The sequence below is a fragment of the Oryctolagus cuniculus genome, chromosome 7 (assembly GCF_964237555.1).
Source record: "Oryctolagus cuniculus chromosome 7, mOryCun1.1, whole genome shotgun sequence".
NCBI classification, from domain to species: domain Eukaryota; kingdom Metazoa; phylum Chordata; class Mammalia; order Lagomorpha; family Leporidae; genus Oryctolagus; species Oryctolagus cuniculus.
In genome coordinates, this window is record NC_091438.1 from 94,775,895 (window position 1) to 94,803,288 (window position 27,394).

Genomic DNA, 27,394 nt, shown 5'->3' on the forward strand with positions numbered 1-27,394 from the left:
AGACTCATATGTCTCTTGAAATCCAGGGAAGGAAGGAGGCAGGTGTGTTGGCCAAAGAGGTGAAAGGACATGGTCTGATGCAGAGAAGAGGAAGCTGAGAACCATAGCAGAGAACTGCAGGGCAAAGGCAGGCTCTCAATGAGCCCAGCGTCATGAGAAAGGGCTTGGAGCATTCTATGTTTGACGGAGAACTTAAGAGAAGGAATACAGCGTTCAGTGTGTGCTAACTTGGTTTTCTTTTTTAGGTTGGTGACAGGCCATGGGGATGATAGAGACAGAGAATGTTTGCATCGCAGTAACATGACTGAAAAAGTCTTCCTCTGCATCCATGAAAAAGAAATGGTGAAATCTGCTGTGAATCCCAGCAACAAGCACCAGGTGGACAAGTCACATCCAAATTACCAGCTTTCTATTAATATCGGAAAGCCTTAGCTGCAATGCCATCTTCTAATAATACACTTATGTACTTCATGTTTGGCATAAACAATAAGGGATGCAATATTGTTAGAAATGACAGAATTAAAGTGACTTTAGCAAGCAGATACTGATATCATTAAGTTGAATGTACATAACTGTTGAGTTTTATTTAGGCTGTGTTCTGAAATTGATGTGATCTGGTCTATAGGAGTACAGGCAGATGCTGCTATGGGCTGAAGGTCTGTGTGTCTCTGAACCCCTCCTATTCCTGTGTTGAAGCCTGTTCCCCAGTCCGATGGTATTGGCAAATAAAGCCTTCAGGTGGTAATTAGGCCCTGAAAGTGGAGCCCTCATGAATGTGATTAATACTCTTCCCCTTCCCCGCCCCAAAGGCAGGGTTCAAAAGGGAGAAACAGAGGCCAGTGCCGTGGCTCACTTGGTTAATCCTCTACCTGCGGTGCCAGCATCTTATATGGGCGCCGGGCTCTAGTCCCGGTTGCTCCTCTTCCAGTCCAGCTCTCCGCTGTGGCCCAGGAAGGCAGTGGAGGATGGCCCAAGTTCTTGGGCACCTGCACCAGCATCAGAGACCAGGAAGAAGTACCTGGCTCCTGGCTTCGGATCAGCATAGCTCCAGCCGTGGTGGCCATATGGGGGATGAACCAATGGAAGGAAGAACTTTCTTTCTGTCTCTCACTAACTCTGTCAAATAATAATAAAAAAAAAAGTGCTCAGAAAGGGAGAAACAGAGAGAGAGGTCTTTCATCTGCTGGTTCACTCCCAAAATGGCCACAATGGCCAGGGCTGGGCCAGGCAGAGCCAGAAATTTCATCTGGGTTTCCTATGTGGGTGTAGGGGCCCAAGCACTTGGGCCATCCTGGCTGCATTCCCAGGCACATTAGCAGGGAGCTGGATCAGAAGTGGAGTAGCCTGGAATAGAACCAGCACCCAAATGGGATGCTGGCACCACAGACAGCTGCTTTACTTGCTATGCCACAGAGCTGGCCCCAGATTAATAATATTGTAAAAGGAGGAGACATAAGATCATTCTGCTGTACACAACACGAAGGTTCAGAAAAGAAGTTGGTCCCTTTTAAACAGTGATCTTGGACATCCCAGTCTCTAAAACTGTAAGAAATGCTTGTTTAAACCTCCCAACTTATGGCCGTTTGTTACAGTAGCACAGACTTCATAAGATGCTATCATCCACTGTAGTGGATGATAAGAAAACTTGCTGATTTGAAAATCCATGTAAAATATTTTTAATATCCCACTATAGTTATTTTATATTGGATATGTAATCCCAGCCTCTTTTTAAAACAATATTTATTTATATATTTTATAGTAAAATATTTATTTATTTATTTATTTTACCCAGAAACCTTTTAGTTACCTATATACACTTTATGCATTTCATAAATACAAATTTAGGAACATAGTGATTCTTCCTACCCTACCTTCCCTCTCTCCTGCACTCACATCCTTCTTCTTGTTCCCTCTCCTATTCCTATACTTATTTTTTACTAAGATCTATTTTCAATGCATTTTATACACATAAGACTAACCCCACACTAAGTAAGAGTTCAAAAAATAATATGAGGAAAAAAAAAAACCTGTTCCTTAGCAGTCAGGACAAGGGCTGTATAAAGTCATCACATCTTGAGATGTTAATTGAAATTCTATAGATTACATTTAGGTACTTTATGAGTTATCACAAATCAGGGAGAACATATGGGACTTGTCCTTTGGGACTGGTTTATTTCACCAAGTATGATGTTTCTAGTTTCATCCATTTTGTTGCAAATGACAGGATTTAGGATTTCAGTTTTTTTTTTCTTACCACTGTGTAGTATTCTCCATGGTGTACATATCCCACAATTTGTTTATCCAGTATTCAGTTGATGGACATTTAGTTTGATTCCGTATCTTAACTATTGCTGAGCTGCAATAAACATAGGCATATAGATAACTCATATGCTGATTTCATTTCCTTTGGTAAATTCGCAAGAGTGGGATGGCTGAGTCATATCCTAGGTCTATATTCAGATTTCTGAGGTATCTCTATATTGTCTTCCACAGTAGCCGTAGAAGTTTGTATTCTCACCAACAGTGGGTTAGAGTATCTTTTTCCTCGTTTCTTCACCAGCTTTTGTTGTTTGTTGATTTCTGTATGAAAGCCATTCTAACTGGCATGAGGAGAACCCTCATTGTGGTTTTTATTTGCATTTCCATGGTGTCTAGTGATCCTAAGCATTTTTTTATGTATATGTTGCATTTCCTATTTTGAAACATGCTTGTTCAAGTCATTTAGCCCATTTCTTAAGTGGGTTGTTTGTTTTGTTGTTGTAGAGTTTCTTGAGCTCTTTATAAATTCTAGATATTAATCCTTTATCAGCTGAATAGTTTGCAAATACTCTCTCCCATTCTATCAGTTGCCTTTTCACTTTCCTGAGTGTTTCTTTTGCAGTGCAGAGGCTTTTCAATTTGATGTAATCCCATTTGTCAATTATGGTTTTGATTGCCTGTGCTTCTGGGGTCTTTTCCAAGAACTCTTTGCCTGTGCCAATGTCTTGCAGGGTTTCTCCAATGTTCTCTAATAATTTGATGGTATCAGGTCATAGATTTAGGTCTTTGATCAACGTTGAGTGGATTTTTGTGTAAGGTGTATGGCAGGAGTCTTGCTTCATACTTCTGCATGTGGAGATCAGTTTTCCCAACACTATTTGTTGAAGAGACTGTCCTTGCTCCAGGTATTGGTTTTAGCTACTGTGTCAAAGATAAGTTGGTTGTAGATGCATAGATTGATTTCTGGAGTTTCTATTATCTTCCATTGGTCTAAAAGTCTGTTTTTGTGTTAGTACCAGGCTGTTTTTTTAAACTTTTATTTAGTAAATATAAATTTCCAAAGTACAGTTTATGGATTACAATGGCTTCCCCCCACAATAACGTCCCTCCAACTCGCACCCCTCCCATCTCCTGCTCCCTCTCCCATTCCATTCACATCAAGATTCATTTTCAATTATCTTTATATACTGAAGATCCATTTAGTATATATTAAGTAAAGATTTCATCAGTTTGCACCCACACAGAAACACAAAGTGTAAAATACTGTTTCAGTACTAGTTATAGCATTAATTCACATTGGACAACACATTAAGGACAGATCCCACATGAGTTCCCAAGGCTATGGAAGCCTTTTGAGTTTGCTGACTTTGATCTTATTCTGACAGTGTCATAGTCAAAGTGGAAGTTCTCTCCTCCCTTCAGAGAAAGGTATCTTCTTCTTTGATTTATAACTTCCCTGTGCTATGTCTTGAAATCTGGTATTGTGATGCTTCCAGCTTTGTTTTTGTTGTATAAGATTGCTTTAGCAATTTTGGGTCTCCTATTTGTTCATAATAATTTCAGCATCAGTTTTTTTCTGTAACTGAGAAGAATGTACTTGGTATTTTGATTGGTATTATATAGAATCTGTAAATTGCTTTTGTTAGTATGGATTTTTTTTGAACTTTTATTTAGCAAATATAATTTTCCAAAGTACAGTTTATGGATTACAATGGCTCCCCCCCCATAACTTCCCTCCTACCCACACCCCTCCCATCTCCCACTCCCTCTCCCATTCCATTCACATCAAGATTCATTTTCAATTATCTTTATATACTGAAGATCCATTTAGTATATATTAAGTAAAGATTTCATCAGTCTGCAACACACAGAACATAAAGTGTAAAATACTGTTTCAGTACTAGTTATAGCATTAATTCACATTGGAAACACATTAAGGACAGAGATCCGACATGAGGAGTAAGTACACAGTGACTCCTGTTGTTGACTTAACAATTTGACACTCTTGTTTATGGCGTCAGAAATCTCCCTAGGCTCTAGTCATGAGTTCCCAAGGGTATGGAAGCCTCTTGAGATCGCTGACTTCGATCTTATTTAGACAAGGTCATAGTCAAAGTGGAAGTTCTCTCCACCCTTCAGAGCAAGGTACCTCCTCCTTTGATGGCCCATTCTTTCTACTGGGATCTCACTCACAGAGATCTTTCATTAGGTGGTTTTTGTTGTTTTTTTTTTTTTTTTTTTTTTTCAGAGTGTCTTGGATTTCCATGCCTAAAGTACTCTCATGGGCTCTTCAGCCAGATCCGAATGCCTTAAGGGCTGATTCTGAGGCCAGAGTGCTGTTTAGGACATCTGCCATTCTACGAGTCTGCTGTGTATCCCACTTCCCATGTTGGATCGTTCTCTCCCTTTTTTATTCTATCAGTTAGTATTCGCAGACACTAGTCTTGTTTGTGTGATCCCTTTGACTCTTAGACCTATCAGTGTGATCAATTGTGAACTGAAATTGATCACTTGGACTAGTGAGATGGCGTTGGTACATGCAGTCTTATGGGATTGTATTGGAATCCCCTGGCACATTTCTAACTCCACCATTTGGTGCAAGTCCGATTGAGCATGTCCCAAATTGTACATCTCCTCCCTCTCTTATTCCCACTCTTATATTTAACAGGGATCACTTTTCAGTTAAATTTCAACACCAAAGAATAAATGTGTGTTAATTACAGAGTTCAACCAATAGTATTAACTAGAACAAAAAAATACTAAAAGGGATAAAGTATTAAATTGTACATCAACAGACAGGGCTGATCAAGTCACTGTTTCTCATAGTGTCCCTTTCACTTCAACAGGTTTCCTTTTTTTTTGTGGTTGGTCAGTTGTCACTGATCAGGGAGAACATATGATGTTAGTATGGATATTTTATGATATTGGTTCTTCCAATCCATGAACATGGAAGATTTTTCCATTTTTTGTATCTTCTTATATTTCTTCCTTTAATGTTTTGTAATTTTCACTGTTTAGGTCTTTGGTGTCCTTGGTTAAATTTATTCCAAGATATTTGATTTTTTGTAGCTGTTGTGAATGGGATTGATCTTAGAAGTTCTTTCTCATGGGGTTGGCACTATGGCATAGTGGGTAAAAGCCATCACCTGCAGTGATGGCATCCCATGTGGTTGCCAGTTCAAGTCCCAGCTGCTCCTCTACCAATTCAGCTCTCTGCTATGGCATGGGAAAGCAGTAGAAGATGGCCCAAGTGCTCGGGCCCCTGCATCCATGTGGGAGACCTGAAAGAAGCTCCTGGATCCTGGCTTCGGATCAGTGCAGCTCCGGCCATTGTGGCCAATTGGGGAGTGTATGGAGGATGGAGGATCTCTCTGCATCTCCTTCTCTCTCTGTGTAACTCTGACTTTCAAATAAATAAATCTTTAAAAAAGAAAAAGAAGGTCTTTCTCAGCCATGACATTGTCTTTGTATACAAAGGCTATTGATTTTTGTGCATTCATTTTATATCCTGTTACTTTACCAAATTCTTTTATGTGTTTCAATAGTCTCTTAGAGGATTCTTTTGGATCCCCTATATATAGAATCATGTCATCTGCAAATAGGAATAGTTTGACTTCTTCCTTCCTAATTTGTATCCTTTTTATTTCTTTTTCTTGCTAATGGCTCTGGATAAATCTTCCAGGACTATAGTGAACACAATGGTATGAGTGTGCATCCTTGTCTGGTTCAGGACCTTAATGGGAATGCTTCATACTTTCCCCATTCAATAAGATGCTGGCCATAGGTTTGTCATAAATTGCCTTGATTGTATTAGGAATGTTCCTTCTATACCCAATTTGCTTAAGTTTTCCATTATAAAAGGGTATTGTATTTTATCAATTGCTTTCTGTACATCTATTGAAATAATCATATTGCTTTCATTCTTCAGTTTGTTAATGTGATGTATCACATTGATTGATTTGTGAATGTTGAACCATCCATGCATACCAGTTGGTCCACTTGAATGAACTTTCAGATATGTTGTTGGATTCTATTGGCTATTTTGTTGAGGATTTTTGTGTCTATGTTCATCAGGGTAAATGGTCTGTAGTTCTCTTTCTCTTTTGTATCTTTTTCAGGTTTAGGAATTAAGGAGTTTTGGAATATTCCCTCCTTTTCAATTGTTTTGCATAGCTTGAGAAGAATTGGAGTTACTTCTTCTTTAAATGTCTGATAGAATTAATCGGTGAAGCCATCTGGTCCTGGGCTTTTCTTTTTCTGGGAGGATCTTTATTACAGTTTCAATTTCCATCTTGGTTATTGTTCTGTTTAGGTTTTCTATGTGTTCATGACTCAATTTTGATAAGTCCTGTGTGTTCAGGAATCTATCCATTTCTTCTAGGCTTTTGGCATTCTGGTCTTTGGAGTAATTCCTAATGATTCTTTTTATTTCTGTGGTATCTGTTGTTATATTTTCTTTTTCTTCTCTAATTTTATTGATTTTGGTCTTTTTTTGATTAGTTGAGCCAATGGGGTCAATTTTGTTTATTTTTTCAAACAACCATCTCTTTGTTTTGCTGATTTTTTCAAATTTTGTTTCAATTTTGTTTATTCTCTAATTTTAATTATTTCTTATCTCCTATTAATTTGGGTTCTGGTTTGCCATTGTTTTTCTAGATCCTTGAGATGCATTCATGGCTCATTTATTTGATACCTTTCCAATTTATTGAGGAAGGCAGCAATTGTTCCAAACATTCCTCTTAACACTGCTTTTTCTGTATCCCATAGTTTTGATATGTTGCATTGTTGTCTTCATTCATTTCCAGAAATTTTTGATTTCTTCAATGACCCACTGTTCATTCAGGTGAATGTTGTTCAGTCTCCATGTATGTGCATATGTTCCAAGATTCTTGAGTTATTGATTTCCAGCTTCATTCCATTGTGGTCAGAGAATATTGGTGGTATGATTTCAATTTTTTAAAAATTTGCTGATACTTGCTTTATGGCCTAGCATGTGGTCTAATCTGGAGAAAGTTCCATGCACTGGTGAGAAGAATGTGTATTCTGCAACTGCAAGATTGAAAGTTCTGTAGATATCTGTTAGTTCCATTTGGTTTATAGTGTTGACTAACTCTGTTGTTTACTTGCTGATTTTCTGTCTGTTCACTGCCCAAAGTGAAGTATTGAAGTCCCCCATTACTACTGTATTTGAATCTATGTCTCCCTTTAGATCCATTAACTCTTATTTTAAATAGCCAGGTGACCTATAATTAGTTGCATATACATTTATTAAAGTCACATCTTCCTGTTGAATTGATCCCTTAATCATTACATAGTGCCCTTCTTTGTTTCTTTTTTACAGTTTTTGTGTTAAAGTCTCTTTTGTCTGATATTAGGATGGCTATACCAGCTCTTTTTGGTTTCTGTTAGCATGGAATATCTTTTTCATCCTTTCACTTTCAGTCTGCATGTCTCTTTGATGGTAAGATGTGTTTCTTGTAGGCAACAAATAGATAGGCTTTGTTTTTCAATCCATTCAGCAAGTCTGCATCTTTTAACTGTAAGTTGAGGCCATTTATATTCAAGTTAACTATTGATAAGTACTGACTTGACCCTACCATTTTTCCATGAATATTCCTATTCTTTACTTTGGATTTCCTTTGTACTTTTACTGTGACATTTTCTGCCTTCATCTTCTTTCATAGTGATGACCATGTTTCTGTGTTTCTGTATGTAGCACATCCTTAAGTATCTTTAATTCATTCATGGATTTGCTTCAGATTACTTCTAGTAATCCTATGATAAATTTTTTGAATTCCATTTCCAGTATCTCATCAATATCTTCATCTTCACATTCTAGTTTTGAAGTATTGTTATGATCTTTTGGAGGCATGATGTTGTACTCCTTATTCTTGTTTCTTGAATTTCTGTGTTTATTTTTAGGCATTTGTGGAGATACTTGTTGGGTTTTTTTAGCCCCTGTTATGGCTCTTATATTTGGACTGTCTCTGTGGTTTAGTGAAATCTCTGCTCTTTCAGTGAACATCCAGAAGTGTGTGCTGGTTGTAGCCAGTAATCTCTGTTTAGTGCTCCGCACGAGAGGAGTATCCAAGGTGATACCCAAGTTAGGTATGATAAATTCCCTCATTTTATTTTTTATTTATTTATTTTATCAGAAGAAAGGGTTTGGTCAGCTCTGTTGGTGTAGTCTCATGCTCACCTCTCTTCCACGGCAACTAATGCCTTAATGCTAGCCCCAGTATGTGTAATATATGTCCATACCACCACAAGAACCACACAATGGATATGTGTAGTCCTCAGTGTGGGCAGAGATCCTATAGCAATGCCCTCCCCAGGCAATGAGGGAGCCCCAAGTGTGTGGAGCTGCCCACAGCGACTGCCCAGAGACCGAGCTGCATCCTGCACCCTCTCACACAGCCACAGTTTTATCACAATCCTAGCAAACAAGGCTTCTACAGTCATGGGCACCCAGTCCCTGTCAATTCTCCCAGCATCTCCTCTCGGCTAGTTGCTGAGCTACAGATACAAGCTGATGTAGCTATTACATATGACCAAAATGGCCCCTGGCCTCTCTCAGCTAGTTACAGGATGTCAGTAACTAGGTGATCAGGAAGAGAGAAACATGCCCTCTTTTTCCCCTTTAGGTTGGCAGGTACACTGTTCCCCACAGGGCCCCAAGCCAGACTCATGCCAGGCTCTCCTCGCAGATTTATCGCTGGTGGCTTGGGCTGCTGCAGTCTGGTCTTACCTCACTCTCCAAAGCTGGTGCTGAGGTTCTTGGCTGCTGGGGTCTTGCATTGTTTCCATGTTCATGTTATGTGTCTACACTGTCCATGTACATCCACAGCATCCCTCTAACTTGCTGAAGTTTCCACTGCCATTTTCTCCCTATCTATTTTCTGAGATTGGACTCTCTTACTTTTTTTAAAACTAACATCCCGTAGACTAGAGCAGTAAGCTCCCTCCCTATTTCACCGTCTTGGACTATCCTGTATTTATTTTTATTTATTTATTGGAAAGCAAGAGTTAGAGAGAGAGATTGAGAGAGAGAGAGAGAGAGATATCCTCCATCTGTGTGTTCACTCCCCAAATGACCACAATCATGTCTGGGCCAGGCTGAAACCAGAAACTAGGAATTCCATCTAGGTCTCTCATGTGGGTATCGGGGATCCTAGTACTTAGCCCATCTTCTGCTGCTTCCAATTCCAGATTCCTGCTAATGTGCATCCTAGAACACAGCAGGTGATGGCTCAAGTACTTGATGTATCCACACAATGGCATTATACAAGAGTGAAAATAATCAAGAACTCTATGCAAAGAAAATGAATAAGTCTTTAAATAAAGCAAGTTCCAGAAGACTCTACACAATTGTACAAATAGTTATAATGTTTACAAATATGTAAAACTAAAGAGTATAGTATTTATAGATTATATGTAATAAAACTATTTAGAAATCATGAGAATGATAAATAGAAATTCAAAGATAATAGAAGGATAGTGTCTGCTTCAAGATTTTGATGTCTGCTTCAAAATTTGCACAATTGTCATATTTTGTTTGGTATGTATCAAATATTATTATGCAGTGATTATTCTAATAAAATTGTTACCTATAAGATTACAATTCTGTAATAAGAACATGGTGACCAACAAAAGAAACTGCACAGATGCACTGGTTTTTAATTGCCTTTCCCACTTAATAGTGGTAAGACCTTGGGGGCGTTACAGAAGTGTCTTGTACCTCAATTTTCACATCTGTAAAAGGGGAATGAAAAAATAACCTAGTTGATGGGATTGTTGTGAGAAGTAAATGAATTTACACACATAAAGTACTTAGAGGAAAGCTTGGTACAAGCATGCTGTATGTCCATTTTTGTCTTCATCACCCTGAGGCCCAAATGCACAGCTTCTCTTTGTCTCAGTTTGCTTATTTGCATAACAGGATAATAGGATTATGGGGAAATAATATGAGTATATATGTCACGAATGTTATTTGCAAAACACAGTAGATATTCAATGGATAAAAATGTAGTTGCAAAGGTTTTGACTCACTTTCATGGGTTTCCTATATTTGATTTTTTTTTGTTTATTATTATTATTATTTTCTTTTGACAGGCAGAGTGGACAGTGAGAGAGAGAGAGAGAGAGAGAAAGGTCTTCCTTTTGCCGTTGGTTCACCCTCCAATGGCCGCTGCAGCCGGCGCGCTGCTGCCAGCACATCGTGCTGATCCAATGGCAGGAGCCAGGTACTTATCCTGGACTCCCATGGGGTGCAGGGCCCAAGGACTTGGGCCATCCTCCACTGCACTCCCTGGCCACAGCAGAGAGCTGGCCTGGAAGAGGGGCAACTGGGACAGAATCCAGCGCCCCGACCGGGACTAGAACCTGGTGTGCCGGTGCCGCAAGGCGGAGGATTAGCCTAGTGAGCCGCAGCGCTGGCCCCCTATATTTGATTTTAAAATTAAATATCTAGCCTCATGCTAAAGAACTATAGCCTTGAGGTGACTTATGTAGTGAATGAAGACATTTTTTTAAGTGTAGTTACATGTGGCTATCTTTCCTAGCACCCCTGCTAGAATTCTGTTTGAAATCCTGTTACAATGTCTTTTAATATTTTATGAAGTAACATTTTGTGATTGTAATAAAAGTATTGAAAATATGGGAAAATCTATATAATTCTATCTCTTCAGAAATAAGTACTCAACTCAGTTTAATGTAGTGTCTTGTAGCTTTTCCCCTATGCTTTAAAAAGTGAAATTAAGATCACACAATTAAGTAAGTATGTGGAAGAGCCAGCAATGAATGAGAGGTGTTCTGAAAAAATCCACATATCCAAGAAAGCAATGGTTATGATTCCTCTCGGGGGCAGCCACTGGCAGTGAATTCACCTTTACTGGAGCTGTGAGGTCCCTAGAACCAGGTGTTGGCTAGTAGTGATTCAGGAGCCTGGGACACTCTGCCAGGGACACCTTTTTCCAAGAATTCTTTCTCCTCATATTTTGAAAACTTTAAAACCAGTTTTAATTGTTTCACTGGCACAAAAGGATTTTGGTTTTTTCATTTTGTTCTTAAGATAAACATGCACTTAATTTTTATACATCCTTAATAACCATCAGTTGGATTCCCAATAGCTTTAGGAGGCTGTCAAGGTTAAGTTAAGTTAAACCTTGTCTCAGTTTAGCCCTTCTTTTGTTAAATCAAAAAGTCAGAGCCTGAGCTGCTTTTTTGCCCTTCTGCTGATGGTGTAGCATTTGTCAATACTAAATTTAATTTCAACTAAGACCAGTGCATGAACAGCAAAAACATAAAGCTTGTTAACTTGACTTTGTCTGTGTGCTCCGTACAGCCAGCATTAGCAAACCTAATGAATTCAGCAACATTATTCTATCCAAATCTAGGTCAGCTATGTTGATTAAAAAATTATAAGATTAAAGACTGGCCCTATAAAAACCCACTTAAAATTTAATTATATCATAAGCTATTGCATCTCTTGTACTTATAGAATGTATTTTACACCCAATTACCAATCCAGTGGGTCAACATTAAGAGATCATCATCAACAACAGACATTTATTGAGCGCCTATTGTGTGCAAGGCACTGTACAAGGTATTGGGCTACAAAAACAAAGGAGAAATAGTCCCTGCCCTCAAGGAGCTTACAATCTAATTAGACTCACAGGACACATACATACAAAGACAAAGAACAATCCAAGGTAGCATATAATGTTAGGGCACTGAGTAGAAACCAACAAGATTTCAGCCTTTTTTGCATTTGCATTTCAATACCCTGAGTAGGTGGGGGGTGAGTAAGCTAGAATAGAGGGGCTACTCTTGTTGACACTCTCTCATCTCTTTCCATGCCAAAGTATCTTCTGGCATGTGATAAAACCTAGACAATGGTTTACTCCCCTTCCCCCCCACCTCCCAGCTCATTATAGTTCTTGAGGTGGCAATTAGACAGGGTGACCTCCTGTCCCAGTTCCAGGACTGCCCTAATGTTAACATTGAAAGTCTATGTCTTGGAACTCCCACCTCTACACTCCTCTCGCAGTCTTGGGAAAACAAGGAGGGTATTTCTGAAGTACCTTGTTTGTTGCCAGATGTATGCCTCCCATCTATGACAGTCATTACTCTGGCAGTCATTACTCTATCTGTTCCCCAGATAGTTCTCTAGCTAAGAAACCTAGGAGGAAGACCTTAACAACCACAAAGACTGCTGGTGTAGACAAAAGAATGACAACTCAGACGGAATGGGTCCCAAGAGAGATGTGAGGATGAGAGGAATGATTGAGCCAGTTATGAAATATGTCGTGTGTTGCATTATTGCATCTTTTCCTAACACTGTCAAATGAGAATGTGGCACAGACTCTCTCAGGGTAGGTCTACTTGACATTTGGAATCACCACTCTGAACCCAGGATAGACTCCTAAAATGACGCCACTCTACAGGGGCAAATATTTGGACAGGTACTAAACAGGTACAAGTGCATTTAACTAGCACTGCCTTCATCCTAACAAAATTTCTACTTTCCCTTCCACTATTCAGCTAGCATTCATTAGCTTATAAATGAATCATTTTAACTTTTCAAGGGGGAGTTTATTTCAAATGAGATAATTTCCCTTCATTCTAACGTAATTCAGGTAGATCAGGGATGGAGAGAACTGCAGAGCAAGAGCAATTTAAGTTGGAAGGTATCTGATAAACAAATGTGGTAATAACCTAAAGATTCCAAAACACAAATGTGGTAGTAACCTAGGGATTCTGAGAAACCACATGAATTTCTCTTTTAGGTTCAATACTCTGTTATATTTGTTTGCTTTTCAAGAAAACATCTAATGCTGAAATCTTAGCATGTTGGACATTTCAGAAGTGCTCTAGTTTTATGTCTAGCCCTTAGGAGTACACACCAGGGTTAGCGAGGCACAGGGACTTAGTTGCCAAATACCCATTAACAGTAATGGAAATCACATAGCTAAATCCCCATGCAGCACGCTGAATATTTACCTCCTAATGTTCTTTTAATGTATGTTTTCTTGGGTGAATATTTACTGTAGAATATTAAATGTGAGATTCCTCTTTTTATGGGCCATTTGCAGTGATTGATTGTGTTTGTGAATCCCTGTATCTTTGCCCATAATGGCTATCTATTGTAATGGCCTCTGCCAAATGTTCTTGCGTTGAAATAACAGAAGCCATGGATCGACCAGCTGTGGGATTGTATTACCTTGGTCTTAAAAGCTAGGAGGGAGCTCATGACACAGCTGGAGAGAGAAGAAAAAGGTATGTTGCAGGAGTGTGTGACTTGGGCTTCAAACACAATCCTATCCAGTGAAGTTGGTGAGGTCTGTAAATGTGGTTTTGTAGTCATCTTTTATATCAGAGTTTATATTGAATGGTGTTGAATGATGTTAAGACTGACAGTCATGAAATGATAGTAGCAAGACAAGAATTCAATTGCCCACAACCATGTCCATCAGCACAATCTATCAGAATTCTAGGCATTTCCCTTCATGCTGTGATAAAGCATCTATCCAAGCAATAATTTCTTACAATTATTTACACCACCATTTTTTTTAAAAAAATGTGAACTCACATATCCTAGCTACATGTGATGTAAGACATTTCCCAGTGAAGACAGGATTCTCAGAATTTGGTTGCTTTTCACTCTTTTGAGTATTGAAGAGGGAACAGTTACCAAAAATGGAATTATCATGATTTAAAAAAAATCCCTAAAACCTGAAATACACAGACATATGAGATACTATTAGATAACTATATTTAGTTATATCCTTGCATGTCTCAAATAGTCCATACAGATTTCCAAGAATAGAGAATTCTTAAAAGATTCATTTACATCTGAGTAATAGAATCTACCCAAGTGACTGTAAAGTGGTCTGTAGATAATTGTACTGAATTCATACACCTTTGCAGACCTTCAGAAAATACGGTATTCAGAGTCCATGCTGCCTAAGATTATTGGAAAAAAATTCATAGTCCCTTCAAAAACTAGGAGAAAATTTAAAGACTGTGTTCTAGTTTGTTTTCATCAGCCATTTCAACTTTACTGGCTTTTAACAGCTCAAGCCACATCACCCTAATACCAACTTTGGTTTTGCTGTGTGAACACTTGGATTGTGTTTGTATTTCAACAATGGCACTCTATAATTAAGAGTACCAGTTAGTGTAAGGGGATGGAACCTCATTACTAATTTTAAAAGGAGAAAGATGTGGTAATGTGAGTGACCTTTAATCATAAGCCAGGTCATGTTCTATAAAACAGTGTCAGATTCCATACATAATATTTGCTGGTGCCTTCAAATTTGAAATTAAAGAAACTAATGCCTCCTAATCCTGGTATAAGGAAAACACTATAATATTTTTAAAATACTGTTTTTGTACATGACTCTTTTTTAAATGAAAATCTATAATACTAATTTATCTTGTCTCTGCATACTGTAAATCCTTCATATTCCTTCAGACCAGGGAATGGTAGTGAATATAATCTAAGAAGATTTGCAGAGAGTATAAATAGTTCGTAGAATAAGTGAGTTATCTGATAGGAAATCTCTTTGTATTCTTTTTTCACAGAAGGTCAGCTCCTCCCTCTTGTAGACAGAAAACACCGCAGAAGTAAGTCTGTGGTATGTGGATGTGTGGTCCTTTCAGAGAAGCAGGGGATAGATTTTAGCTAATGGAATTGCAGGAAGAAGTATGTTTTTAACCACAAGAGGGTGATTACTAGCATTATGGAAATATTAATGCTCCCCCCATGTTCCTACTATTGTTGTAGTCTGATTTTTCCAAGTATAAAGTTCTCAAGTGGGTCAACAGGAGGCTCATAGAATTGTAGATTCAGAATAAAACCTTAGAGGTCATCTGGTAGGGTGATATCACCCTACTGAAGAGGAGAAACTAAGGCATTCAAGAAGCTACTTACATCACCTATTATTCAAGAAAACTCTCTTTAAGTTTTATCTTGTTAGCATGTTTTTGTTTTAATAACACAGTTTTTGGTTTTCAATTTTGTCTTTTTGGAGCAGTTCTGCACATTAGAAAATGTTGTAGCTATTCTTACTATGAACAAGCAATTTGCCTGAAGCCTAGGTGTTCAAAGAATGCAAGACAACATTTCCAAGTCAAATACCAAGTGCATGCTAACAATGAGTATTGTGAACACAGTAACTCATCAATCCAATTCTAGGCCATTTTCAAAAATCATTCAGGATTAAAGAGTTAGGAAGAATAAATCACCACAGAATCATAATCTATAAAAATACTGGCCTAGAGTGCACTAAAAAACTCTCAATAAATAAATATTGGACATTTGCTTTATGAAAGTTAGTGGAGATGTGCTCTTCAGAAATCAAGTCCATATTTTCAGATTGCTTTGTACAAATCACACATACAGAGTCCAACAGATGACAAAGGTTACAGATCAGGTTAGAATACAACTGGATAGAAAAATGTCTTTTGACATGGTATTTTTATAAAGGAATGTGATTATTCTTGTTGAGTTGCTCATGTTTCGGTTTCAAAGGCAATACTTAAAGTGATCCAAAATGTTTTTAGCCAGGGCAGCATCAGTGAAATGAGTGTTGAGCGCCTAAGGTAGCCCCTTTCAAAGAGGCAACACTCATTAGGATGGATTAATTCTGGTATTTTCCCTTTAAACCAACTGTACTGCCTGTAGTCCTGGGACATAGGCATCTGTCCATGGTACTAGAGGATTGAAACTGTTTTTTGCTACCTGTTCCTGTCTGGTGGATCAGGAAGTCCAGCACCCCTGTGTCTGGTACAGTGGGTATCTGAGATTACAGCCTGGCATGCTCATTTCTCAGAACGCAGGTTTATTTTCAGGATGATTTATAGCAAGTGGTTCTGGTTTCCAGTCTGGCTGAAAAAAGTGGATATTGAATGTCCGTGCCCAGTTCTTAAAGACTCTCTTCTCTGTGATAAAGCGGTGATGACTGCCCTTCCGTCCTCGCTCATGGGAGAGATACATTGTACATTCATCAGGTCCAAAAGGCTCATAATAATGATAAGGGACAGAGAGGTGATTGGGATCCCTGTAGGAGGAAAAACGAGATAACTGATTAAAGCAAAAAATTTTTTTTCCTTTGACTGACTCAAGTAAGATGTTATCTTTAATAAGCTGATAAGCACAAATCATACTTTCTAGTTAAATGAATTTCAGGAAATGGTTTTTCTGATGTTTAAGCAATAAACAAGTAGAGAGGTTTTGGGGTTGTTAAATAAATGCAATGACCCTCAGTCTCAAACAAAGAGATTAAATCTGTGTTGTGGGTAGTCAGGCTTCCAGGATGGAGACATAACATATCACTAAAGTACCACTGGAGTTCCTACTTCCACTCTTGCCCCCTTACAGTCTGTTTACACCAGCAGCTATAAAGGTATTTACAAAGAACAACCATATCATGCCCCTCCTCCACTTCAACCCCTCAAACCCTGCAGAGGCTTCTGGTTATACAGAGAGCAAGGCATACAAGACGCTCCATGAACTGGCTATTCTCCAGAGTCTCCTAATTCACCTTACTTGTTCACTATGCCCTGGCCATATCTGTCTTTCTGGTCATTTGCTTCAGGTCCTTTGCACTGTTGGGAACATTCTCTGCATGAGTTCTCTCCTCATCACTGGGAATAAACTCAGATGTATATCCCTCACAAGAGGCTGTTCCTGACACCTACTCCTTTCACTTCATCACATCTTTCTTTTCTTTATAGCATTAACTGCTCTCCAAAATTGCTATTTTTGTTCATTTATTTATTGACTGTTCATGAGGGGAGAGATTTGTTGTATTTCTGGAATATCACCTGGTAGATACTCAATAAAAAAAATTTTGGAATTTCTTGTTACTGAAAATGATTTAAATGGGCTCAGCAGCTAAACAGCAAGCTTCTAAAGACATTTTCTCATCCAAGTCTGGGAAATAGATTTCTTAATTTGATCTCATGGAGGAACAAGGAAGATATCAAGTCAGACACTTCTGTTTTTCTCTTATTGCTCTAAATGGTTTATGTGTAAATGAATTCCCCAAGAAGTTCACGGAAAATGGAATTAAAAGATCAGTTCATTTTGCTACAAAATCTTTTGAAATCCATGCATATTCATAGTGAACATTAAGTCAGTCCAAAAATTTTAAGTTGTCAATCTCTTGTTGGTAGTCTGGCAATCCCAACAACTTTTGGCCTTTATATCCCCATCTCAGCCTCAAACAAGAAACATTGGCTCATTTCTTTAAGGCAGTGTATACAGGAATAACATGCCAGGATGGTGGTGGTAGATGCCCTTGTTGAAGGGTTAGCAGACTATTTAACTCCCAAAGAGTACTGATCTAAGACTGGTCTCCACTCTATGTCTACCCCATTTTTTTCTGTCTTTTAAAGAGTAGATGAAAAGGTTAGTCAAGGTTTCTCAGAGGACAATCTTTCTATCTTGAGTTTTGCTCACCAGTACACCTTGCTGAAGAGCACAAAAAGAGAAAAGGCGCAGGCTGCCCAGCTTCAGAAGAATCACCTTTCAAGGCTGATGACCTGGGGTTCCCTCTCCAGTTGCTTAGGCTCTCCTGCAGTTCTCATAACTTGATTCCCCACCCCCACCCTGATTCTCCTCCTGCTGGACACCTACCTGTGTTTTCAGAGGAGATCAATACACAAATGGCGTTTAAAGCAGCAACTTTACTGGGGTCAAAGATTGAAGTCTTTTATCATGAAGGGTATCGAGTTTGTGGTTCTGACAATAAACATTTGAGTGGCTTCTCCTCTCAGGGTAAAGTTCTTCCAAGAAGAGAGATTTTTTTTGTCATGTAGCATCAAGACATTTCTCATTCCACCTTGGATACTGTATTGAATTAATATTTTGCATCTCCAACATGCCTATCTCAGAAATCTCTGTGTTCTATTGTAAAACTGTGGACTTGCCTGTCTGATTATTGCATAGTTCACTAATTTACTTACTTTAGAACTGGGATCCCTGTAACATTTTAATAGATGTGTTATAAATACAGAAAATACTGCTAGGAGCAGTCCAGTATAAAGAAGGAAGTCAACAAAAAGGAAGAGAAAGTTCTGAGACAAATTTCCCCAGATTCATGTAGCATAATTTGGGTAAGCTGCCAAGGTCAGCCTGCCATGGTATACTTAGGGTTAAGCTCCTGTTCAATCACAAGGCAGTCTCTAAATCCGGTCCATCTAAGTTTTGGACACATTATTGGCATCAGTCTGACTAAAGAAACAATTAGGTTTCTAAAAATATCAGGAGATTGATTAGACATCTAGGAATAGAAGGTAATTGGAAACCAGCTAAAGGATGCTATAGGATCAATTTCCTTATTCAGGAAGACCATCTCTTTCAATGGAAATTTACCTGGCTCTATATTGGTCACCTAAAGGGAGAATTGAATTTCTGTATTTGGTTGTTAAGATTTCAGAGATATCCAAATAAGTTATTTGTGTAACTGAGAGTTGTTGTTACACTGGAAATTTTGTCCACCTGGCTGAAAAGTGCTTTGCTGGACTTGGAGAGGCAGAGCCAGGAACTGCAGGACCAGCTCTCAGGCCCTGAGAGCTTAAGGTCCTAATTCCTGAGGTCTTTCTCAAGCCCACCTTTCTAAAAGCTGCCTTTTCTCCCTCCACCTGACTACAGTGAAAACCACTGAAAACATCAGCAGAATTTCCACAGGAGGAGGCTGTTGTGAAAGGAAGGATTCTGGTGCCTAAGCTCCTGTTTGGGGCCAAGAGAAGCCAAAGGAGAGGAGTGTGGGCTGAGGGTAGACAGGAATATGGGCACCGGTGTGCTAACCTCCAGTGCAGGAACAAATACTGCTAAATGTGCAAATAAAGATTTTTCTTAAAGAGAAAGTAGAGGGGAGAGTGAAGCAGCTAATATTTAGTGCAGACAGAGAACTTGAAAGAAGCACCATGCATGCACTCCACAACCATAGATTTTGGTTTACGTGATTTGGTAAGGGTCCCAGGTAGGGATATTTTTAAAAAGTGCCATAGCATCAAAATAAATAATGGTAGCATTGAGTTATAAAATCTATAAAATGAAATAAATATCTATGAGTCCTTGATGATTTCAGTAAATAGCTGAATAAATAAATAAGGGAGGAGAAGAAACAGCATTTCATTATAGAAGCGGATAAATGCAGAAAGAATGAAGGAATAGAACATCACCCGTAGAACAGAGCAGCAATTGTAGTGGGCAAGATGCACCAATGAACAGAATATTTTGAGAGGGGGAAATGAAGAGAAATATATTATTTGCATACTCCTAAAATTTCTCCCCGAAGGTATTTATGAATTGCAAGGGAAAACTCAGAACTTTAGAATGGGTAAACTTAACAGACATCACTTTAACCAAGCGATCAAAGTCGCCATTGCCAGGATAAGTCTTACTGACATTATGTACTTCCTGATATGAGATGCTGAGGAGGGCTCATTGCTTCTGTGGCAGTCTCCCTAAGAAAGCATAACCTCAATCTACTCATGGGGAAGTTACCCAAAGCAAAGGACATTCTACAACATCCTGACCAGTACTCTTAGAAAGAGTCAAGGTCATGGAGGACAAGGACAGATTTGGAGAGATTAAAGAGACATGATAAGTAAGTGCAAAGGGACCTTGATTAGGTCCTAAAGGAGACAAAGGACATTAGGGGAAAAATAGGTAAAAATCTCAATAAAGCCAGTCATTCAGTTGAGTCTTGTACTGATGTTCTTGCTTTTGATAACTGACCCACAGTTATGCAAAACATTAACATCAGAAGAAGCTGGAAAAAGGGTCTATGAATTCTGCCACTTTTGGAATTTTTCTGTGCCTTAAAATGAGTTGAAGCAAAAATATATATAAAATATGTATCTTTATAATAAATATATGAGGACCCTTCAAAATGTTTGTGGGGAAATGGAATTAAAATTAAAATTTATTTTGTGCAGAATAGTTTGAAGTTGATGTGTAGTTGTTTTATATTATGTATTTCCCATGAGCTTTCGGAAGGGCCCTCGTAGGCTCGCCTTTACGTCTCTGTTTCCCTCTAAGGCACGTTTTGCTGCTCCTGTTTGATAATGAACGCCTGGCACCCAAGTAGAGAGTTCTGTGCCTGGCTTTGGGCACACACCCTCGACCATGTCAGGCTAGAGTGCAGGGTTCAACACTCCACATATGGTAATCCTCACAACTTTCCCCTAAGAAAGGTAGTATCCCCACCCCTATTTTACAGATGCGAAAACCCAGGCACAGGAAAGCTGCAGATGTTTCAGAGCCAGATATGGATCAAGACCTGTTGCCAGCAGACCGTGTACTATCAACAGGGAAGTTGTGGGTCTTAACAGAACTCCTGTCCTGTGGGTGGGGATTCTGTATTTAATGGCAGCCTGAGGCTTCTGTGGGAGCAGCAGTGGCACATGATCGTGCCTCATTCTTTCAAGGTCCTTGCTGCAGAGGTGCCCTGTGTGTGGTGCCCGCTCTGTGGAGCTGGTAAGAGAGGATGTCAGACAGAGGCCTCACACTCATTACAGTTCTCCCCACTAATATTCATGGCAGCAGGGGCAGCTGAATATTTGTAACATTCCACACTTGAATCTCATTTGTTCTCATTTTTCCCTCATCCTTCTCCTTTAAAACAGAACACAAAAGAATTCTCTGACCTTCTTCTAAAGAAGATTAAAAAAATCCCTTCATTATGGACATATCCTAAAGTGAAGGAACAGTCTTATTCTTGAAGACACAGAGGTGGCAAGAAGAATCTTAACAAACAGGCCTTGTAAAATCTCCCACCTCTCAGTTTATTACCAGTAGATCACATACTCTTTGTCCAACCATATTTCTCCACATCTATTGACTTTTTCAGCATCTTTGTATAAAATATGTATGAATCCCTCTTTTTTCTCTTCTTTTCATTTAAGATTTATTTTATTTATTTGAAAGACAGAGTTGCAGAGAGAGGTAGAGACAGAGAGAGAGGTCTTCCATCCTCTAGTTCACTCCCCAAATGGCTGCGATGGCTGGAGCTGAGCTGATCTGTAGCCAGGAATCAGGAGCTTCTTCTGGGTCTCTCATGTGGGTGCAGGGGCCCAAGGACTTGGGCCATCCTCCACTGCCTTCCCAGGTGCACTAGCAGGGAGCTGGATCAGAAGTGGAACAGCCAGGACTTGAACCAGTGCCCCTATGGGATGCCGGTGCCACAGGCCAGGGCTTTAACCCGCTATGCCACAGCACCAGTCCCATGGATCCCTCTTTCTTAGGGTCTTCATTTCTGAAGACTCCAATGTCCCAGAAAACTCATATTAAGTAAATGTGCTTGTTTTTCTGTTGTTACTCTTTGGGTATAGGAGCTCAACCATGAACCTGCTGGTGGGTGAGGGAAGGAACTTACTTTTTCTCCCCTAGAATACCATCGAAGGTTGACCCTGTTCCTGGGTTTGTGGCTTGACCATCAAAAATGGAAACATATCCCAAAGACAGCATGTGGTCTTTGCCTCTCTCTCGCTCTCTCTCTCTCTCTCTCTCTCTCTCTACTCTCAGACACTCTAAACACATTTCGATTCTTGGCATGGTACCTGCCTATTGTAGGTAGGAAGTGTTTGAAGAATGGTTGCATTAACAGCTGTCAAGTGGCTGGCTTGTATTGCAATTGGGCTGTATGGGCAGCCATTAGGGATAGCATGTAGCATTCAGATGAAAATGTTCAACAGCAGCCCTTCCTAAACGCCTGTCTCAGGCCCATGAGATTCACTTGGCCAACTTCAGTGTTTTTGATTGAGTTCTTGCCCTTAGAGCCTCTTTAAGAAGTATCACAGCTGGGCCGGCGCCACAGCTCAATAGGCTAATCCTCTGCCTGCAGTGCTGGCGCACTGGGTTCTAGTCCTGGTCGGGGTGCCGGATTCTGTCCCGGTTGCCCCTCTTCCAGGCCAGCTCTCTGCTGTGGCCCCGGAGTGCAGTGGAGGATGGCCCAAGTCTTTGGGTCCTGCACCCCATGGAAGACCAGGAGAAGCACATGGCTCCTGCCTTTGGATCAGCGCGGTGCGCCGGCCACAGTGGCCATTGGAGGGTGAACCAACGGCAAAGGAAGACCTTTCTCTCTCTCTCTCTCTCTCTCTCTCTCTCACTGTCCACTCTGCCTGTCCAAAAAAAAAAAAAAAAAAGTATCACAGCTGCATACCTTGGAAGCCTGTGGAATGACACTTGTGGGTCTGGGACACACAGGACATCAAGAGCCTATAGCAAAGAGACAGAGTGAATCACCTGAGCCCCACCCAGGCCCCTCAGGCGGTGCCATACATCTCATAGTGGAACAATGGTGCCCACAACCCAGGGACTGGAAAGAGTTGACCAAAGTTGGAAGAAACCATAAGCATTGAGGAAGAAATGCCTCAGTATATTTGAAGTATATGCCGTAGACTGTAAGCCACTGGGGGATATTACTATTCCACACCACCTTCTGAGAGCACCCCCTTCTGCAGGGCAGACTGTCACCAAGTAGGAACTCTCCCTGTCACTGACACTGGCAGCTTTATTAATGTTCACTAAGTAATAATTCCAGCAGAATCAACTCTCTGGCATTCATGATACCTTTGAGATGTCCTTCACATTATGGATGAAATATTAATTTAGTTCCATGACAGTGATCACTCTGAATCATTACCCCACTAATTAATACTGAAGAAATGATGGGTAACAGAGAGTTGTAAACTTGGTAATGTGCTAAGTATGACTGGAAATAAGATTATTAGGTGGAATTTAAATGCTAGACCCATTATCATCACAAATAATTTACAATGGAGAATGAGATTAAAAATACGCACCGTAACTTAGTTTGGAAAGCAATGATAACAGACCTTTTCACTGCAATTTATAGTCCATCCAGAGAGGATGGATTGAGCTTCCTGTGTGGAGATGGCAAGATTTAAGGGCCTACTATCCACAGAATAATATATTTTGATGCTCTCTCAGTGCAACATGGCATTAATATTCTCCAGTTTTCAGAACACTGATGAGCCCGAAGTCTGGTGATGAAGGCAGGTGGGGCGGGAGGTGGGGGGAGGGGCTGATGCCTGAACTCTTCTCTGAGAATTCCAGGCTGGCGGTGGCTTGCAATAAAACATGATGGCCACCATTGACTTCTGGGGATCCCTCAAAATATGAATTTGCCATTTGCTCATTACATTTTTCATTCACCTAGCACTTTTGGCATTATGATAATAAGTCTAGAATTAATCTCTCAAACACCCCCCAAAAAATCTTTTTGTTATCTATTGTTGAACCAATCTATATTGAGTATAAACTGTGTGCCAGACACACACGGCGATTGAGTCATGCCCCTCCTCCCAGGAGCCCAGAGGCAAACAAGGGAGATGGGGCAGGTGGAAACAGAGGAAGGCCCATCGCACCCAGAAGGTCTGGTTCAAGTCAGCAGTCAGGGAGGGTGTGAAGAGGAGCAGCTGCTGTCTCTGACACAGTGGAATGAAAGGTTATAGATGTGCTTTTGAGCACAGGAGTCCTGGATTAAAATCCTAGCTAGCTCTGCAACTTATCTGTTCCATGACCTTGGCTAGCTGTCTCATGCCTTTTAGCCTCATATGTAAAATGGTGAGAGTAGCCAGCGCCGTGGCTCAATAGGCTAATCCTCCACCTTGCGGCGCCGGCACACCGGGTTCTAGTCCCGGTCGGGGCGCCGGATTCTGTCCCGGTTGCCCCTCTTCCAGGCCAGCTCTCTGCTATGGCCCGGGAGTGCAGTGGAGGATGGCCCAGGTGCTTGGGCCCTGCACCCCATGGGAGACCAGGAAAAGCACCTGGATCCTGGCTCCTGCCATCGGATCAGCGCGGTGCGCCGGCTGCAGCGGCGGCCATTGGAGGGTGAACCAACGGCAAAGGAAGACCTTTCTCTCTCTGTCTCTCTCTCTCACTGTCTACTCTGCCTGTCAAAAATAAATAAATAAATAAATAAAAAAAAATTAAAATGGTGAGAGTAAAATGTCTTTTTCATAAGATTATTAAAACAAACTTCAATGAAAGAATGCATGTGTTCATGCTAAGCACAGAGCTGGCATGAGCTATGCAGACAAAATGTCAGCCATTATTATTATAGTAAAGAATGGTCATCAGGTAGATTAAAAAACGTGGGGTGTGTTACAGTGGGTTAAGACACCACCTACAATGCTGGCATCCAGAATGAGCTTTTATTTATTTATTTTTTTTTTGTAAACAAAATTTACCTTATCTTTATTCCCTGACCCAGAGATAGTCATTGTTAATGTTCCAGAGTCTGAGCTTTCCGACTTTTCTTTGTGAACCACCACCAAAATTGTAAGTGATATCATGTTATGTCCACTTCTCATGGCATGATTAATGCTCGCAGGACTCCAGAGACACATGTAGAGGGATCACAAACTAGGCCCAGTCCTCTGTTCCTTGGTAGGTGTGGTTTGATTCCCAGCTGCTTCATTTCTGATCCAGCTCCCTGCTAATGCACCTGGGAATATAGTGGAAAGTGATTCTAGTGCTTGATCCCCTACACACATGTGAGAGACTGAATGAGATCTGGGGTCCTGGCTTTGGTCTGGCCTAGTCCTGGCTGTTATTACCACTTGGGGGAGTGCAACAGGGGATGGAAGTTTCTCTCTCTCTCTCTTTCTCTCTCTCCTCCCCCTCTAACTCTGCCTTTCATATAAATATAAATGAATCTTAAACAAAGAAGAAACTGGGGGGATGAGCTCTTCAGGGCAAGGGCATCGGGACTGGTGTCTGTAGGGTGAGTTTTTTTGATAAGCTTTTCAGAATGGCTAAGATATATCTGTGACTACAGAAATGTGATTAGAGCAGCACGCAGAAACAGAATTCTGAAGGGCTCATGTGCTAAGCTAGGGAGTGTGAACTCTGTCCTAAAAGCTTTGAGGGAACAAGTGAAAACCTTGAAGTAACAGGGCCAGATTTGTGGTGGTATCTAGCAGCACAGGGATGGTTGGTGAGGAGGAAGACCAGAGTGGGAGAGAAGCAGGAGGTTTTATAGAAGCAAATGAGCTTCCTGCTCAAGTGACTTTTGGTCATTATTAGACTCTGCCAGGTTGAGTAAGAAATGTCACTCATCTGCCACCCTGGCCTCTACTTCCACGGGTGGTTTTAAATATGAATATGGGGATATCATTCTTGCCAAAGAATCTACGTGCCTGACAGTTTTAGGGGCTACTCGAAGTTTTCTTGCCAACAAATGACTGACGGCTGGAAGTAACTCAGGCCCTTGGGTGGGCTGAGGTGGCCAGACCTCCAGGCAAGCTGGATGGAAAATGACAGTTCCAGCTTGGTAAGGATGAACATTCTACCCAGGCTGTCTGGGAGATCAAGCACTTGGGGCCTGCTTAGCTGCTTTCTCTCCCCCAGAGTATAATTCAGGCTCCTCCTCCCTCCCTTCTGCATCCCCTCACTCAGGACCAGGTCGGTCGCTGACCATCCCTTTGGGCACCACCACAGGGCAAGTATAGTGCTTTGTTTCTCTGTGCTCAATCTTCCTGGCAGTAAGGAGGTGATGAGTAAACTCTCCTGAAAAATGTGTGAGAATTTAATTTAGGCCAGAAAGCAGCACGATTGCATCTTACTCCAGAGGTTGTCAAAGTCCTTATCTACCAAGGGATCTTTCACTGGGAAGAAATCACAAGAGCCCATTTGTAAAACAGATCCAAGGGAGTCCGTTGTTGATCAAGTTGGGTGTGGGTGGGGGGAATCTCAGGTTCTTTGGCTGCAGAGAAATGCAGATTCCTCCAAGTCCACTTCAAAGCCAGAGGCAGATGTTCCAAGAGAACTCAGTGGTCTGATAGGCAGAGAGTGAATATTTTTTCTTCTCTTTCTCATGAGCACCACTGTCCCTCATGACTGGATTGTGGTCCAGTGAGACTTGGGGCACTGCAGGCAGAGACTGCCTCATGTGTCTTTGATTACCTCCCCAGTGCCCAGCATGAGTTAGTGGAATGAATGAAAGTCTCTGTGATATATTTAGCTAATGACTTCTTTTGAGGGCACTAATTGCATCTTAAGTTCAGAAACTGCCAAAAATGAACAGTTGGCTCTCCATTTCCTTGCTGAAATCATGGATTGTGTGGCTAACTTTCAGTCCACTGGGGGACAGGGAACTTCAGAGAAGCAACAGAATGACTGGGTACATTGTGGGCAGTCCACATGATGTCCCACAAGGAGCTGGGGGCCATGGGAAGCCAATTCTCAATGGGAAAGAAAATTGAGGTCCTGTTCACACAAAGATAACATGTAGCCCTCCCTTCTCAGGAACCAGGCCCCCCTCACCGATGAGCATTGATCATTCATGCTCTTGGGCTCTTCTGTAAATTGTGCTAATGCATACCCACACTTGAATATCACCAAATCCTCCTGCCCTGGTAACTTTCTGTGTGAATAACATACCCTGGCAGAGCGCTAGGCACTCCTCCTCTACCATCTCCTGGAACTCTCAGAGAAACTCTCAAGGCAAATATCATCCTCAGCATTCTACAGACACAGAAGCTAAGACTTCAGGACACAGTCATTAAGTAACTTGCCAGGGCCTCTAAGGCTCAGTGAGGTCAGATAACTTTGCCAAGATCACAGTTTCTGAGAAACCAACATGGTTATTTTTCATTCATATACAAAACCCTCCACCACAGCACTAAAGAGAGAGAAGAGGATGAAGTTACTGAATGACTTAATAATTGGGAAGCATCTGCTGTATATTGGGACAGTACAGATCTACAGCTCTGTGCAGTAGGGTCCCAGTCCTGAACCAAACACACAGAGCTCCCTGCCCTCCATGAGGTTATGTTTGAGCACGCTGGACTAGTTTCAGCTGTGCTCTGTCACAAAACTGTGCCTAGTCTATTTGGGTCCTGGTGGTGATATCTTATCTCCTTAGGTTCTAGATCTCATGGCACATGGATCATGCTTTGGGTCTCTAATAGTTCTCAGCTTCTTTTAAAATAAAGACAACAGGGCAATAGACTGGTAGCAGGACTTATACATTAGTATTTCATTCTCACATGGCAGATACTGTTTGTAAAGGTCTTTGGACTCTTACATGAGTATTGCAAAAGCTGCTTCCTTTCACAGTCACATGGTAAGTGGTAAGTGACTGTGGTCACT

The 27,394-nt window shown here is 40.6% G+C and overlaps 2 protein-coding genes across 4 annotated transcripts in view; one reads left to right on the forward strand and one right to left on the reverse strand.

Moving 5' to 3' along the window:
- PIGK (phosphatidylinositol glycan anchor biosynthesis class K) overlaps positions 1 to 9,880 on the forward strand; it is a 184,559-nt gene extending 174,679 nt beyond the window's left edge. For both annotated transcript variants that reach the window (XR_011390649.1, XM_051856346.2), the window contains one exon: positions 246 to 9,880. Coding sequence is in view for 1 of the 2 variants with exons in the window: in XM_051856346.2 (XP_051712306.1) it covers positions 246 to 269 (24 nt within the window). In the remaining variant the exon portion in view is untranslated. The remainder of the gene's footprint in view (positions 1 to 245) is intronic.
- Positions 9,881 to 10,001: 121 nt separating this feature from the next.
- The window catches only part of ST6GALNAC5 (ST6 N-acetylgalactosaminide alpha-2,6-sialyltransferase 5), a 215,630-nt gene continuing 198,237 nt past the window's right edge, over positions 10,002 to 27,394 (reverse strand). For both annotated transcript variants that reach the window (XM_070078237.1, XM_002715552.5), the window contains one exon: positions 10,002 to 16,322. In XM_070078237.1, coding sequence (XP_069934338.1) covers positions 16,091 to 16,322 — 232 coding nt within the window. In that variant the 3' untranslated portion in view covers positions 10,002 to 16,090. The remainder of the gene's footprint in view (positions 16,323 to 27,394) is intronic.